This window comes from Myotis daubentonii, chromosome 13 (genome assembly GCF_963259705.1).
Source record: "Myotis daubentonii chromosome 13, mMyoDau2.1, whole genome shotgun sequence".
NCBI lineage: Eukaryota > Metazoa > Chordata > Mammalia > Chiroptera > Vespertilionidae > Myotis > Myotis daubentonii.
In genome coordinates, this window is record NC_081852.1 from 22,150,207 (window position 1) to 22,166,177 (window position 15,971).

At 58.6% G+C, this 15,971-nt stretch overlaps 1 protein-coding gene across 4 annotated transcripts in view; it reads right to left on the bottom strand.

Annotated features, from left to right (window-relative positions):
* The window catches only part of PALD1 (phosphatase domain containing paladin 1), a 68,702-nt gene that overhangs the window by 11,379 nt on the left and 41,352 nt on the right, over window positions 1-15,971 (bottom strand). For all 4 annotated transcript variants that reach the window (XM_059662477.1, XM_059662476.1, XM_059662478.1 and 1 more), the window contains exons 4-18: window positions 15,778-15,957; window positions 14,199-14,363; window positions 13,273-13,433; window positions 13,025-13,100; window positions 11,640-11,791; window positions 11,246-11,345; window positions 10,939-11,043; window positions 8,907-9,002; window positions 8,363-8,491; window positions 7,852-7,968; window positions 7,610-7,765; window positions 7,097-7,279; window positions 5,837-5,977; window positions 5,533-5,604; window positions 1,546-1,686 (exon numbers count right to left, since the gene is read on the bottom strand). In XM_059662477.1, the coding sequence (XP_059518460.1) occupies window positions 1,546-1,686; window positions 5,533-5,604; window positions 5,837-5,977; window positions 7,097-7,279; window positions 7,610-7,765; window positions 7,852-7,968; window positions 8,363-8,491; window positions 8,907-9,002; window positions 10,939-11,043; window positions 11,246-11,345; window positions 11,640-11,791; window positions 13,025-13,100; window positions 13,273-13,433; window positions 14,199-14,363; window positions 15,778-15,957 (1,974 nt within the window). The remainder of the gene's footprint in view (window positions 1-1,545; window positions 1,687-5,532; window positions 5,605-5,836; window positions 5,978-7,096; window positions 7,280-7,609; window positions 7,766-7,851; window positions 7,969-8,362; window positions 8,492-8,906; window positions 9,003-10,938; window positions 11,044-11,245; window positions 11,346-11,639; window positions 11,792-13,024; window positions 13,101-13,272; window positions 13,434-14,198; window positions 14,364-15,777; window positions 15,958-15,971) is intronic.

The following is a 15,971-nucleotide window of genomic DNA, read 5'->3' on the forward strand; positions in this document are numbered from 1 at the left end:
GCAAAAATCCCAGCTGCTTCCCCCCGAGATGGACAAGGACCGTGCCTGACCGGGAGCACCAGCGTCCTCTGGGAGCCTGCTGGACACCCAGCCCCACAGAGCCAGAGACCAGGTGGGGTACAGCAACACGCATCTTAACGCGCCTCCAGGGGACCCTGGCGAACACTGGGGCAGCGGACCCCTGCTTAGAGGGTCTGGTGTCCTCAGCCTTGCCGGTACACTGGACTCACCAAGGGAAAGTTTGTGTAAAAGATCCATCCTCTGGCCCCAAGCAGACCAACTGAATCAGACTCGCTGGGGATGGAGTTCAGCGATGGGTAGTTCTTAGAGCTCCCAGGTGCATCATTACGCAGCCAGGTGAGAAGGACTGCGTTAGGTGTCCGAGGCCCCTGCCTTCGTCAGCCCCTTGAGAGTTTGGTCCACATTCAGCTCGCCGGGGCCACCTGGTGGCCACACTGAGCCATCACTCTATATCTTGCTTTGGTACCACCACCCGCAGCCACTACCACCACCGGCGAAGGTCAGCACCATCCCGGCCTTTGGAATAGGGGGCTGGTGGGCGTGGTGGGAGGGGGGAGGGCCCTCCACCGGCTCCTCCTCCTGCCTCCAGGCTGAAACACTCCACAGTCCAAAGGCGGCAGGGGCATCCGCTGCTGAACAGAGCCCCAACCACGGCACCCTTCCCTCTCTATGGCCAGCAGCGTGAGAGCCACCTTACCCGTCCAGCATCGTCTCTGAGAGCTTCCAACACAACCGTGTTCATCGGCACCGCGGCACTTCCACTGCCTCTGCGTGTACTTCTCGCCGTTCAGCCTCCTGGCTTCTGCCCACGCAGCCCCTCCGGCCAGAAGTGCCTCCCCCAGCCCTCATTACGCTGGGATGGTACCAGGTCAGCTCTGTGGGACCTCTCCTCTCTCCCCTCAGTGCTCCCTGCTCCACCCTCTGCGCCTCGCAATGGGCACCCATGGCTGCGGAGCTCAGAGGAAGGAAGGGTGGTCAGCTTTGGAGGTGAGGGGGGGTGAGATACCCAGAATGCCTAAGGAAGTGGGTGTGTGGGGGTGATGCTTGAAGCAGGGCCAGGCATCCCTTTCAACCCCTTGAGCTTCCAGCTACAGAGGGAACTGGAAGCTTCCGTGCTCTGCCCTCTCCGTATCCTTTGAAAGCCAGAGGAGCTGTCTCTTAGCACATGGCTGCCACCCAGTGGCAACATACCATCCCACTATGAAACCCAAAAGAAACAAGAGACGCAATCTCGCTGGGGCCGGGAGCGGCCTCATTCTGTGCTCCTCGGTCCCGTCAGTTTGGTTGGCTGCTGGGCCAGGGAGGGGCAGCTGTGGGGCCTCGGACCCGCTGCCCTGCACACACTCCGCCAGCTGTTCCAGATCAAGCTGGGGGTTGTTGGGGCCGGGCGTGCTTCCATTTCAGGGGTCGCCTCTGCTTCCAGCCGGTGGTCGTGTGACCGAGAGAGCCCACGAGGGTCCCCAGGGACGCCTCATGCCCACAGCGGCCACATCCGGGGCCGCGCACCGGCGAAGGTGGGCTCACCTGGCGGTAGGTGCAGATGATGATTTCCCGCAGGTGGTAGTGCATGGGCGTCATGGTCTCGCTGACTGTGTCCAGCGCTGCGTCCACCTCCTTCTTCACACGGTGCCCGTCCGGCAGCAGCTGCACCACCTTCATCACCACCTGCGCCAGAGGAGGGGGGCTGAGCAGAGAGAAGACCAAGGTGCGGGGGGGGGGGGGGCTCACCCTCAACAACGGGCTCACCCCACACCAGGGCCACCGGGCTCGAGGCCCAGGCCCTGACCCCAGTTCTCCACTGGGGCTGGGGACAAGGGCTCCTGGACACCTCTGAGGCCAGGGCTCCGAAGGTGCTTGCTTTCCTAAGCGGTAGAAACCTTGCTTCAAAAAAACCTTCTCCGGACTCTTAGCTACAAAACAGAAAGCTGTGTGCGCAGGCTGGTGGGGTGGGTGGAGCAGGCGGTGCATGCGATGAGCCTGTGTTGGGGCCCAGCTGGCTCTGCTCTCACCCTGCAGGGGCCACAGGCATTTCGGGGACACCCAGCTACGGGGAACCCAGCCTGGATCCCACTCATCTGATGTAAGCCCCCCTTCACTCCTGGGAAACTGAGGCCTGTGAGGGCCCCTCTGTAGGGCAGGGCTCTTCCGCCAGGTCATCCCCCCCCGTCCGCCCCCCGGCAACTCTGTCGATCAGGCAACCCCACCGCCAGCACCAACCCAGGTCTCCATCACCTCTCATCCCACGGTGGCAGCCCGCCTCCTCTCTGGGAGCCAGAGAGGGCCTGTGAGAACATAGGTGGGAGAAAGCTGCAGTTTTTTTTCAATGAAGGGACTCCTGGCCTCTTCCCTAAATCGCTCCTCCCCAGGGACCCTTCATCTCCTTGGCTGTCACCACCACCAGCCAGAAACCCAAGCTCATCCTGGGTGCCTCCCTTGCCAAGACCTACCAATGAGACTGAGCTTCTCCTGCTGGTCCCACAGCCCTTCCTCACTCAGCCCCGCCTCTCCTCTCCACTCCCTCCTCCACACGACTAACCCCACCCACACCCAATGATCACGACCTCCTCTGCCTCCCTGCTAGCCTCAAGGTCAAGGTCAAGCACTGAGTGTAGCCCTTCAGAGTCCTCACAATCTAGGTCCTCCCACCTCAGCCCCAGTTCCTTCATTCTTGCCAATCACAGCCTTAAACAGCTCCTGTCCTTTCCAGACTCCCTCTTTTGCATGCTTGGTCTCCTCTGCATACTAATCCTCCTCACCCACAAACTCACTCATCTTTCTAAAATGTACTCTAATGTCACCTCCTCCACGAAGCCCTCCTGGACTCCCCAGGTTGCGCCCTCGGCCCTCAGAACCAATGCCTATTCCAGCCCTCTTCACGTTATATTTGATGCTCCCTGCCAGACTGTGGGCTCGACAGGCCCAAACTAATTGCAAAGAAAGCTGGTCTAGACAGGGGAATGTCTTGGGATGGGTGAGGACGGGGATTAGGGGCATCTTCAGGTCAAATAACTTTGGAACACAGGCTCTGCGGTCCACTCCCTGGCTTGTGCCCCAGCCCCATCACCTCTCCGATAGGGTCTAAGGCCGTGGTCGGCAACCTGCGGCTCGCGAGCCACATGCGGCTCTTTGGTCCCTTGAGTGTGGCTCTTCCTAAGCCTTAGGAGTACCCTAATTAAGTTAATAACAATGTACCTACCTATATAGTTTAAGTTTAAAAAATTTGGCTCTCAAAAGAAATTTCAATCGTCGTACTGTTGCTATTTGGCTCTGTTGACCAATGAGTTTGCCGACCACTGGTCCAGGGTGCTGAGCTTAGCTCCCCGTGCCTCAGTTCTCTCACCTGTCAACTGAGAGCAGCAAGGGCACTAACTCTGGGGGCTGTAAAGGGTGAAGAAGAGAGTGCACACAGCTCCCAGCAAAACGCTGGGAGTGAGTAAAAAGAGATCACATTTGACTGACATGAAGACGAAGGATTCGACTTAGAAATAAACTCTCACAAATACAATCAAGTGACTTTTGACCAGGAGGCAAGGCCATTCAGTGGGGAAAGGGCATTCTTTTCAACAAATGGTGCTGGGAAAACTGAGTGTCCACATGCCAAGGAATGAACTTGAACCCCCACCTTCACCACATACAAAAATTAACTCAGAATGGATCAAAGAGCTAAAACTATAAAACTCTTAGAAGACATCAGAGGAAAATCTTCATGACACTGCATTTGACAGTGACCCCCTGAACGTGACAACATAAACATGAGGCAACAAAAGAAAAGACAGACAAACTGAACATTAAATTTTAAAACTTTTGCAAAAAAAAGGGACACTATCAACAGTGTAAAAAGGCAACCCACAGAATGGAAGAAAACACAAGTCACCTAGCTGATGAGGGATTGATATCCAGAACATAAAAAGAATTCCTACATCTCAACCACGAAACAGCTCAAATCAAAAACAGGCAAAGCACATGACAGACGTTTCCCCACGGAGATATACAAATGGCCAAACAGCCCATGAAAGCCCTCAACATCATAATTCTTAGAGAAATGCTAATCAAAACCACAATGCAATACCATTCCAGGCTCGCTAGGATGGATGTCATAAAAAAAAATAAAAATAGAAAACGGAGTGTTAGCAAGGGTGTGGAGAAACTGGAACCCTTGCGTCCTGCAGGTGGGAACGTAAAATGGTGTAGCTACTGTGGAAAACAGTATGGCAGGTGCTCAAAAGTTAAACGTACAGCTACCACATGGCCCAGCAATTCCACCTGTGGAATTGACAGCAGACTCAAGCAGATATTGGTACACCCATGCTCACGGAAGCATTAGCCACAACAGCCAAACGTGGATGGATAAACAAAATGTGGCATATGCATCCGATGGAGTATTTGTCAGCCTTTCCAAGGAAGGAAATTCTAAGACATGCGCAACATAAATGAACTTGAAGACATTGTCCTAGGTGGGTTACACCGACACAAAATGGCAAATACTTACTATTAAGTGCTGTCTTATAAATGATTCTACTCATATGCAGCACGTGGGATAATCAAATTCAGAGATAGAAAATAGAACAGTGGTTACCAGGGACTGGGGGGAGGGAGGAATGGGGAGTGACTGTTGAATGGTTAGTCAGTTTGGGATGACGAAAAAGTTCTCGATGGTGGTGATAGTAGTGCAACAAGGAGAACATACTTAATGCCACGGAATTGTGCACTTAAAAATGGTTAAAATGGTAAATTTTATGCTATGTATATTTTACCACAGTAAAAAACATAAAAAGAAGAGCATCCGTGAAAATAAAGAGAAGAGAGGGCCAGGGTGCGGGAACAGCATATGCAAAGGCCCGGAAGCTGAGAGAGCTTGGAGTGTGAGGACCCGCATGGAAGCCAGGGTGGCAGGCCAGCAGGGAGGGCGCGTGGCTAGGCTGACCAGGTAGGCAGGAGCCAACCACAGCGCTGACACCAGGCAGCCACGTGCCAACTCTGAACTCCACATTCCCCACCTGTAAGAGGGAGACATGGCCACCTACTTGCCAGGTGTCTAGGAAGACGACATGTTTGCGGTAGGTATACAATACATGGGGAATGTCAGTGGCCGTCCATCCAGTGTCCTGAACTGAAATGGGGTTGGGGTTGGGCAGGCTAGAGCCCCGCACCAAAGTCGCCAACCACACCTGGGCCCCAGGTGCCTATGAGGGGGTTGCCAATGCTACCCAGACAAGAAGGTGGCCAGTGGACTCCCTCAAGGCATACAGTCGCCCAGCAATAGGGTTAGTTAGGCAGGATGAGGGGGGTCCAGGCCCCTCATCCCCAATGGTCATCTGCCAGGGCCCCAGAGCCAAGCTGCCCCATGCCTTGGTTTGCTCATCTGTGAAATGGGAACAGAGAAGCACTGATGTGATGAGGCGGAAGAAGGAAACAGCGTTAAGAGCTCTGAAAATTCCTCCCGACCTGCCAGCAAGACGTGCCCTCTCCCTCGCCCAGGTGACCCCCGGGGACCGTATCGGGTGTGCTCACCTCAAACTCCCCCTTGGTGAATTTGGCATCAGGCACACTCACGAGTTCCTCCTCCACCACCTCGGGGAAGCCCTGAGGGAGGACAGCTGCTGGGATGGGCGCACTCCTTCCCAGGCTGCCCTTCTCCCTCATGCCACGAGCCCCTTGCCAGGGGTCTGCCAGCCCCACTGCCCTCTGCCCAGGATGGGTGGACACGCCAGGCATCAGCTCTACCCCTACACCCTCCTGGCACCGCCAGCGTCCCCAGGCACTCAGTGCCCATGCTGCCTGGGCGGACCGCTGCCCAAACGCTGGCCTCACATACTCGGACGTGCCAGAAGGCGAGCACAGCCACCACCATGGCCGTCGTGGTCCGGCCCTGGCCGCTGAGGCAGCTGAACACGAAGCCGGAGCCCGAGTCCTTGGTGAGGGCGCCCCGCAGGACCTCAAACAGCCGGTCAAAATCCTGTGTGGGGAGACCAAGGTCTGCGTCAGTGGGTGCTCCTGGCTGCACAGACTCCCGGGGTGGCACCCCCCCCAAAAGGGAGTGCTCACCCGATGCCAGGCTCTGTGTCAGGCTCACAACCTGTGTACACACACTCAACTCACTGCAGGACACACAGACCACGTGCACGTCAACGCCCCGTGTGCAGCATAATCCCCACCCCAGGACCGGGACGGACATTTGAGCAGACAGACACATGCACAGATCTGGGCTTCTGTTGCCCGCCGTCCACCAGGCAGAACACGCACATGTGCACGCACTCCGATGTGCTGCGCCCCAGGCCACGCATGGCCCCCTGCTCTGCTGCCCACATCTGAGGTGCCCCTAACAACCCAGCTCCCAACCGCAGCTGATCATTGCAGCGCACGGCCACCAGGGGGCGACAAACTACAGACAACCAGACCCACAGAACAAAGTGAGACAGGAAACCCAAGCCCCATGGCCTCCTATCAGGCCCCCCCTCCGCACACTGCAGAGACCCACACAGACACGGCACCCAGACAACCGAGGCATCACAGGCACACAGCGAGCCTCACACAATACACGCTGGACGCACACACCACACAGACGTACCCACGCACCTTAAACACACACTACACACAAAGACACATACGTCACAAACCTACAGAAGCCACATGCACACAAACCCCTTCAGTGACACACAGCACCCCACAACACCCTCCTCCGCAAAGCCCAGACACACACCACGCCACATATTTCCCCAAAAGACACACTCTCCACACCTGTCCCCCAGGAAAGGTAAGACATCCATCACAGACACCATTAAGATACACACACCACACACACATACCCACTCCACATGACACCCACTCCAGTCCCCCAACACACATATACCACCAACACCATGGACATGCTCACCCTCATACACACCTACAACAGATAATAAACACACATGTACACACACACGGGCATGCAAATGCCAAGCTGGGAAGGGATGTGAATAAACCACCTGAGCCAAATCTAAACCCTTGTGGCACAAGCTCCCAGTCCCTCAGCAGAGCCTGGCCACAGCCAAGGCCCAGGCCGAGGGGAAGCGGCCTTGCCTGCCTGGCCCCTCACCTCCTCGCGGGGGGCACAGAAGTCTGGCACGGGGATGCGGTGGTAGGTGAGGCCGGGGCAGGCCCCGCGGTGCTGGCTGAAGACCTCCTGCGTGGTGAGGCACGTCTGGAACCTGTGGGCCCGCGGGCCCTCCGCGCCTGCGGGAGGCACGCTCAGGTGGGCCTTCAGCTGGGTCTCCAGGCTCTAGGGAGGGTGGGACAGAGGGCACACACGCCACTGAGGCAGCCTCCAGGCCAGACCTGAAAGACCAGAGTCTGCTAGGGCCAGGACCAGGCCTGGCTTCCGGACCCATGGCTGCCCGGACACATGCCTGCCCTTCCTGAGCCTCAGGGATCATAAACCAGACCCGGAGCCAGGCAGGTGGCCGTGGCAGGAATCCTGAATCAGCCACTCCCTGACCCTTGGGGGCCTCAGTTTCTCCACCTGTACAATAGGACCTTCTACGGACCCTCCCAGGCCAACTCCCCAGAAGGCCTCCAAGCTAGAGGTGTGTAGAAGGCAGAAGGGCCTCACCTCCAATTGCTCAGTGGCCATGGGGGGCCCAGGCCACCGCAGGCTGTGGGTGTGCCCGTCACACTCCAGCACAGCCTCCTCCCTCAGGTTGACCCAAACGACCTGCCGCAGCTTCCTCTTGGCATCGGTCAGGTAGGCCAGGATACTCCCCAGGGCCTGCAGGGACAGGAGGGAGGTCAGCAGAAGGGCTCCCCCTCCCCTCCCCACCCCACAAATGGGCCCAGGCCGGCTGGGGGGGTCACCTTGGCGCTGGGCTGGGCTGTGCCGTAGATGGGCATTCGGGACACCCGCCGGAAGTTGGCCACGTCCATCTCTTTGATGGTGCTGAGTGCGTCTGGGGAGACGAGATCGTCCGCCCTCTGTAGGGAGAGCAGCAAGCCTGGTACTCACAGCAGCACTGAGAGGCTCGGAACCAGCCCCAGGGGCAGCAGAAGGGGGGACAGCACTTCACACTCAGAGCTTCGTCGCTGCCCCGGCAAGGAGACCGGCAGGGCCCGCTCTCCAGATGAGGACGCCGAGGCGCACAGGGGAGAGGCTGGTGGCAAAGACTCTAGAACTAGGTCTCCTGACGCCCTGCCCAGACCCCTCGGTGTGAGACGGAGGAGAATGACCCCATGACACTCACAAGAAGATTCCACACCCCCTGGCTGTCACCCCTTTGCCTCTATGAGGGTGATGCTTCCCTGAACCCCGCAGGAATCAAAGGCCAGCCCCCACACATTCCCACTTCCCCAGGCAGACAGCCACACTCACCAGGGAGCCCTTGACGATGAGGTCCCCAGGGGCCATGGGCCCCGCTGAGCTCAGTGTCACAGGCAGGCGGTACAGCTCAGGGTGGGCACACAGCCAGCGGCTGAAACTGAGGGCAAAAGCCAGCAGGTACTGCAGCCCAAGGCAAAGAGAGATGGGAGTTCAGGGGCGCAGGGCCACCCTGAGCTCTCCCTACCTGCCCCAGGGTGGGGGAGTCCCAGGAAACACCCATGATGGCCCAGGGCATGGAGGAGAGGGTGGGGAGCAAGGACCAGGCCGTCCAAAGAAGATCTTTCTGGGTCCCAAAGCCCTGGCTAAGGGTACCAAGACGGGGCCCAGGGGCGAGAGGTGGGTCCTCCCTTTGCTCAGGGACCACCCCCTACCTGGGTCTCCCCTTGCATCCCCCACACCTGCCTTCCTCTGAAACCAACATACGTGTCCCCACCTCTGCTCCCTAATCCCACAGGGGCCCTCGCTGACCCATGCCTGTCACTGTGGGCGGCTGGAGGGGCCCGGAGAAGGGCAGGGGCCTCTCACCCCGGCCCACCTGCTCATGCAGATAGTAGTTAAACAGGATCAGGTAGAAGTATCGCTCCAGGCTCTGCAGGGCCCTCTGCCGGACACCCTGCTGGCTGCTGCTTCCCTGAGAGGAGGGGACAGGAGGGAGGTTGGGCAGGTGAAGATGGGGCTGCTCTGGCCCCACAACCCACCCAGGAAGGGCAGGAGTTAAGCCTCAGAAATCCCAGAAGACAGTCTACCTCTCCCTTCACACAGTTCTGCCAGCTGGGAGTCCTTCCAAGCATCTCACCTGCCCCCTGCAGCAGGTAACCCAGGTCCAGGGAGAGCTGCGGGGGCTTCGGCAGGTACTACAGTTCCCCATGCGGGGTCTGCCTCCCACACAGGCTCTGAGCCCAGAGACAGGCTGGGGCTCCCCGATGGCTCCAGCGCCTCCACGAGGGCAGCACCCCCTCTGTGCTGAAGCAGCACGTGTATCAGCATCTCCCCTGAGCCAGAGGCCCTCACCTCCCTTTGCCTGGGACCCTCCCTACAAGAAAACAAAAAGGCCCTCATGACAGCACTACCCCTACTTAGAAAGGGGAAACTGAGGGTCAGAGAAATGAGGGTCTTGCTCGAAGTCACAGAGCTGGGTCCCCAAACCAGAGTCCTAACCCCGGCCCAGCACTCTGGGTGGGGCTGTCAGCGGGGCATGACTCCCCAGGGTCCTTCTCTCGCCTTCAGCCATCAGGTTCCCCTGCTGGGTCAGCACTGGCCTCAGGAGGGCAAGGGAGAGAGCTACAGGCCCGAGAGAAAGGCCAGACCCTTGGGTGAAGTTTAATTCCATCTCTGGGAACCAGGACAGAGGTCAACAAACAACTACGTCTATAAAAGGCCGAGCAGTAAGGACTCCAGGTTTGCAGGCTGCCGGTCTCTGTTCAGCGCCGCCGCTGCAGCGGAAGAGCCAGAGACAGCGCAGAGCGAGGGGGCGAGACCAGCCCCAGGCAAACGCATTCACCAAAGCAGGCGGTGGGCTGTGTCGGGCCCGGGGCCGCCGTGTCCCAGCACCTACTCCAGACTAAGGGAGAAAAATCCCCCCTGCGTGAAAGCCCGCTGTCACAGACACAACAGTGTGGACAAGGACAGGGAATGAGAAGTGACTCGACTGTGCAACGAGAAGGGGCCTGTCATAAACCATGGCCATGACCTGTGGGAACACTGCCGGTGTCAGGTCCCCGGCTAAGTGCTCGATGGGTCTGATCTGACCTGCTCTTCCCAACAGCCCTGTGGGTCGACGCCTGTGTGTGGCAGAGCCAGGACCGCCCGGGCCAGCATGCTCTGAACCTGTCGGCCCAATGATGCTGAACCACGCCATGAGCTTACGCTACACAGCCCAGAACATTCTCAGTGACCACGGGCAGGCGTGAGCAGGGGAAAGACCAACAAAACACGCAGGATGCACAACGCGCGCTGGGGCAACCTACACAAGAACAGGAAAGATGAAAGAGCCCGGCCCAGAGTGCTCGCGGCGGCTCTGCTGGGATTATTAGCGTTTCCTTCTCTGATTCCTCCATTTTCCATAATCTAACGCTGCTTTTTCAAGATGCTTTTAAAGTGTGAAAGAAGAAAAAGGCTCTGCCGCTTCAGAATCTTTCCAAGCACCGTTTGCAAACACTGCCCAGCGTCCTCTCCCCAGAGAGCGGGGACAGGCCTGCTGAGACAGCACAGAGCCATGCCGCTCCCGGAGGCGGCGGGCTGGACCCAGCCCCGGACGTCCTGGAGAAGGGCCAAGGTTTTATCTGGGGGAGAGCCACGAGCATTCTGGGAGTATCTGGGTCCAGAGGCCCAGCACCCCACCGGCAGCCCCTTCCTCCATCCTGTTTATTCTGCAGCGAGGGGACCTGGTCAGGGAAAGTAAACTTCCCTCTTCCTTCCGTCCTTCCTGCATCTCGCCCCCCTCGCCCCTTCCTCCTGGGAGAGGCAGCACTGGGACCCGTCAGGATGAAAGAAGCCAGCGCACAGGCCTGACACATGAGGCTGCGGGTTCACGCAAACGCGGCTGCTCTCCGTCCTCCACGCCTCACCTGGGCCGGGCTCTCGGGCCGGACACGGTCCAGCTTCCTCTGGTGTTTTAACACTACTTCCTTCAGGTCGTGCAGCTCAGCACAGGCAGTGATGGCTCTGTCCACCTGGTGCCAGGACCAGGGCAGGGGCAAGGGGACAGCGGCAGGGAGGGCACAGGGCCAAGGGAAGAGGGTGGCAGACAGAAGAGAAGGAGGTAAAGAGAATGATTAGCCGTGAATGAGAGCAGGGGGTCCCAGGGGAGGGAGGGACCCCACCGTGAGGGTGTGAATGCTCCCCGCACTGCCCGTGCCCAGCCCCCTTGCTCACCTCCTCCACCATCTTCCTGCCCTGGGGCACGGCGTGGAGGAAGCTCTGGATCACCTGCAGCTGCTCCATGGGCAGAGGCTTGGTCTTCGCAGGGACAGCCCTGACAGGAAGGGGCGGGAGATCCTCAGCCACAGGGTGGCCCTGCTGTGACCTCCCATTTGTATCCCGCTGAGAGGCTCCAGGCTCCAAGTCCTCCTTTCAAGTTGGGGAGGCAGGGAGGGGGGAGCAAGGGGCATTTTCCCACTGGGGAAACTGAGGCCCAGAAAAGTCAAGTGACTTTCTCCAGGCCACCCTGCAAGTCTGCAGCAAACCCGGACATGAACCCTAGCTACCCATTTCCAGCTCTGGCTCCAAGCCCCCGAAGCGTCCCTGGGGCCCTGCCCTCCCCACTCACTCAGGCCCGGAGGCAGTCCCACTCTGGTGAAACAGCACGAGGGTCCCCAGGACCATGCCCAGGTTGGTCCTGCCCACACCTGTCTGGCAGCTGAAGAGGAGGGCAGGGGGAGGCCCGTGGGCATCTCGGAGCAGCAGCAGGCTGGGGGTCTCCTGGGGAAGGACCGTGGAGAGCATGTCACAGCACGACCCAGACACCCCTCGGCTGAGGAGCTGGTGGGGGTAAGGGGTCGTGACACAGGCCCACCCCCACCCCAGTCTGCAGCAAGTGGCGGGCAGACAGGAAGCTCAGCCCGTTTAGCCAAACCCCAAGGCCCAATCTGCTCCACCTGCCCCGGGAGCCCAGGCTCTGCTCCTCCCCAGACCCGGGGGGAGACCAAGGCCTGGCTCTGGAACTGAGCCCCACTCGGGGGGGGGGGGGACAGAGCCGCACCTCACACCCCTGTGAGATGCAGATTAAGTAAGGGGACCCCTGAAGGCGTTGAGAGAGAACCACCAGGACTCAGGAAGTACCAGAAGAGTCTAGTGCAGAGGTTCTCAACCTGTGGGTCGCGACCCCTTTGGCGGTCGAACGACTCTTTCACAGGGGTCGCCTAAGACCATCCTGCATATCAGATATTTATTTATTTATTTATTTATTTTTAAAATATATTCCACTGATTTTTTTACAGAGAGGAAGGGAGAGGAATAGAGAGTTAGTTAGAAACATCGATGAGAGAGAAACATCGATCAGCTGCCTTCTGCACACTCCCTACTGGGGATGTGCCTGCAACCAAGGCACATGCCCTTGACTGGAATCGAACCTGGGACCCTTGAGTCCGCAGGCCGACGCTCAATCCACTGAGCCAAACCGATCAGGGCAGAATATCAGATATTTACATTACGATTCATAACAGTAGCAACATTTCAGGTATGAAGTAGCAACGAAAATAATTTTATGGTTGGGTCACAACATGAGGAACTGTATTTAAAGGGCCAGAAGGTTGAAAACCTCTGGTCTAGCGGGTGAGACTGTTTAGCTCCAGTAAAGAAATGAGGAACTTGAGGTCTAGAGAGGTTAGCAGATTTGCCCAAGGTCACACAGCAAGTCAGCAGCCTCGTCACAGCAAAGCCGGTCCTCCAGACACCCAGCTGGGCCCTGCCACCCGAGCATGTACCTATACACACCCACACAGACACACGGATGCACACAGCCCCCACACACAGACGTGTACACACACAACCCCCACACGCATGCACACATACCCATCATACTCGACACCACCCACAACTCAGAGGCCACACCTACCCTGAGCATCTCCATGGAGACAGGGCCTCTACACAGACCCACTCTCCAGGCCCTTGCCCCCCAACTCCGTGCTCCCCACACCCCTCCACCCCACTTACCCGGATGATACTGACAAAGGCATCAAACTGGGTTTCCAGGGGAGCCCCTTGCTCTGGCAGGGGCAGGCGGTGGTACCTGCCAGGGGAGGGGGAGGAGCCCATCAGGCAGACCACACACCCCGGGCATCCCCCACCCCTGCATTCCATTCAGCCCCACCTGCAGCTGGTGGGGCTGAGGCCCAGCTGGAGAGCAGCCCCAGATCAGCGTGCCCAGCACCCCAGGGCCCTGCAGGGCTGGCCCTCGGTACCTGTAGGTGGGCTGCAGGAATAAGGGCCGCTTGTACACCCCCTCGGTCACGTGCACATCATCCTCACCCCGGATGGCCACAGCGTGGGGCTCCCCCCGCAGGTCCTCGACGTTGTGGTACACGTGGTACGTGTTCTCGCTCAGCTGGGCAAAGTCGTGAATCTGCATGGAGGAGCGGGGGCCAGAGGGCCATGACGGACCTTCAGGCCACCCAGAGGCCTCGACAGGCTGCCTGTCCCCCAGAGGGGACTCCATGCGAGGGTGCTCTCTGTGACCGGCGTGTCCTACGGGCAGCTGCCCAGGCCCTGGGGTCAGGGGAAGGGCTCTGCCCAGCAGGCAGCAGGAGTTAGCTAAGCCACCAGACTGAAGGACAGGGCCAGGCTTGGTCAGCTGGGACTGGAGAGGAGGCCTGAAAGGGAGATGGGAGGCCACAAGTGGCCTCTCCCGACTAGGTTTCTGCCTGTGGAAGTCTTGGGGGGAACTGTGACCCCCATACTCTATTGGCACACCCCTGTGGTCTGTCAACAGCCTCTGAGGCCTTGACAAACCTGTAGAGGGTGGACAGCGGAACCTCAGAAACCAACAGTTCCACAAGAGAAGTGACCCACCCCAGGGCTCAGAGCTCACGGGCTGAACTCTGCCTCAGGCTCCTGGCCGAGTGCTGTCGCCCCGCCAGACCTTTTTCTAATAAGGATGCCGAGTGTGGGGGAGCAAAGCAGTGTGGGAAAGAGGCAGGGCAAACCGCGCTGGGAATAGGTCCTTCCTCTGGCTGCCCGTGAGCGGTCCCTGTAGCCAGCCACTGGCCCAAGCAGGGCAGGAAGATGGGCAAGGACGAGCCAGTGAGAGCAGCGCTGAGCTGTGGTCTGGGGTCATCTCAGCTGCCCAAGGCCTAGCAGGAGGGGCCCCGCCCACACCAGAGGCCCTCACCTCTTTCCGGATGGCCAGCTCCAAGCTCTCCGCCTGGACGCCGGGCCCCAGGCCCTGGAGGTTCTCGTGGAGGTTCCGCTTGTCGCGAGGTGTGTAGGGCACAAAGTCCTCCTCCGCTCGCAGGAACAGCACCGGCTCCTCCCGCACACAGAAGACGATGCAGTCCTGCCGGGAGCCCGAGGAAGGAGGTCACCCCAGTCCGGCAGGGACTCCGATCCACTGCCCCCCGCCAGGCCTTTGAGCAGGCCGCTCCCCTCCTCAAGGGCTCTTCACCCCACTGTGTCCCTGAGACCTGAATCCTGCCCAGGAAGCAAAGCTCAGACCAAATGCCACCCGCTCCCGACCCTCCCTCCTCTCAGGGCCAGTAGTCCTCCCTCTGAACTTCGTAACGTTAACCCCCTTTGTAGTAACATTATCAACGAACACATCTTTTCTCCTTTAGTGGATTACAGGTTCCTCACAGGCAGAATCACATCCTGGTCTCTGCAACTCCTAGCACAGAGCCCCGGATCAATCCAGGGCTTGATAGCATCAGTTGAAGAAATGAATGCCCTCACCCACAATGCAATCATTCATTCCCTGTGCCTCGTACAGACGGAGGGAGAGAGTGGGGAGACCCCACCCCGAGGAACCGGCGGTCAAGATGGGAAGATGGGATCTGACCACCACTAACACCCCATCCCACTCTGGTTCACTCAAAAACTCTCCATCAACACCCCATGTCAAATCAGACACCCCATGTCGAAGAGCCTGAAATCAATGTGGACCCTCAGCCTCTGTTCTGGAGACAAAACCCCACCTCAACTGCAGGCAGGAGAGAAGAGTCATTAAAAGCAGGCACTTAGAGCCCTGGCCGGCGGTTAGAGCATCAGCCCACACACCAAAGGGTTGCGGTTTGATTCCTGGTCAAGGGCACATACCCGGGTTGCAGGTTCGATTCCTGGCCCTGGTCGGGGCGAGTTCAGAAGCAACCAATTGATGTGTCTCTCTCATGGCATGTTCTTCTCTCTCTCCTTCCCTCCCTCCCTCCCTCCTTCCACTCTCTCTAAAATATCAATGGAATCCTTGGGTGAGGATTAACAAAAAATAAAAAAGGAGGCTCTTAGAATTCCAGCTATGTCTGGGTGTGGGTCCTGAGACACCATTCAGGAGCTGTGTCACTTATCCTCTCTGGATCTCAGTCTCCCCCTCTATAAATGGAAGAATAACTTCCCGGCCCTTTTGGGTTGACATGAGGCTAGAAGTGTTAGCCGTGATTATCATCCTGTGGCTCTCTCGTCATCCCGTCACCCTCCTCACTTCCTCTGAGGCTCTCAGAGTGGGGTGTACAGGGGCTTCTGACCTCGAGGCTCCAATGTCCACCCAGGACCATGCAGTAAACATTTGCTCAGAATTTCCAGCCACGCTGACCACAAAGACCGTCACGGTGCTCAAGGCCTGGTAGGGCCTGGTCCAGGTCGCCAGCGCCCTCCCCATCATGTGGCCAGGACCCTCCAAAGCCTCTGAAGTTGCCTCTCCCAGGAGCCCCTTTCCCCAGATTTGGGGGGCTAGCCCCTGCCTGAAAAAGGACCATGCTTACCTTGTGTCCGTCCTTCTGGAGTTTCTGGAGGACCTGCCTGAACCCCGAGAGGCTGGGCTGTCCCATGCCAAACACGGGGAGCCCGCCCCGCACTTGCCGGAAGTTGGGGGCCCCACAGCTCCGCAGGGTGCCCAGCAGGTCCATCTTCTCAGCAACATCCCGCACCAGGAAGTAGCGTCCCTGGCAGTGGAAGA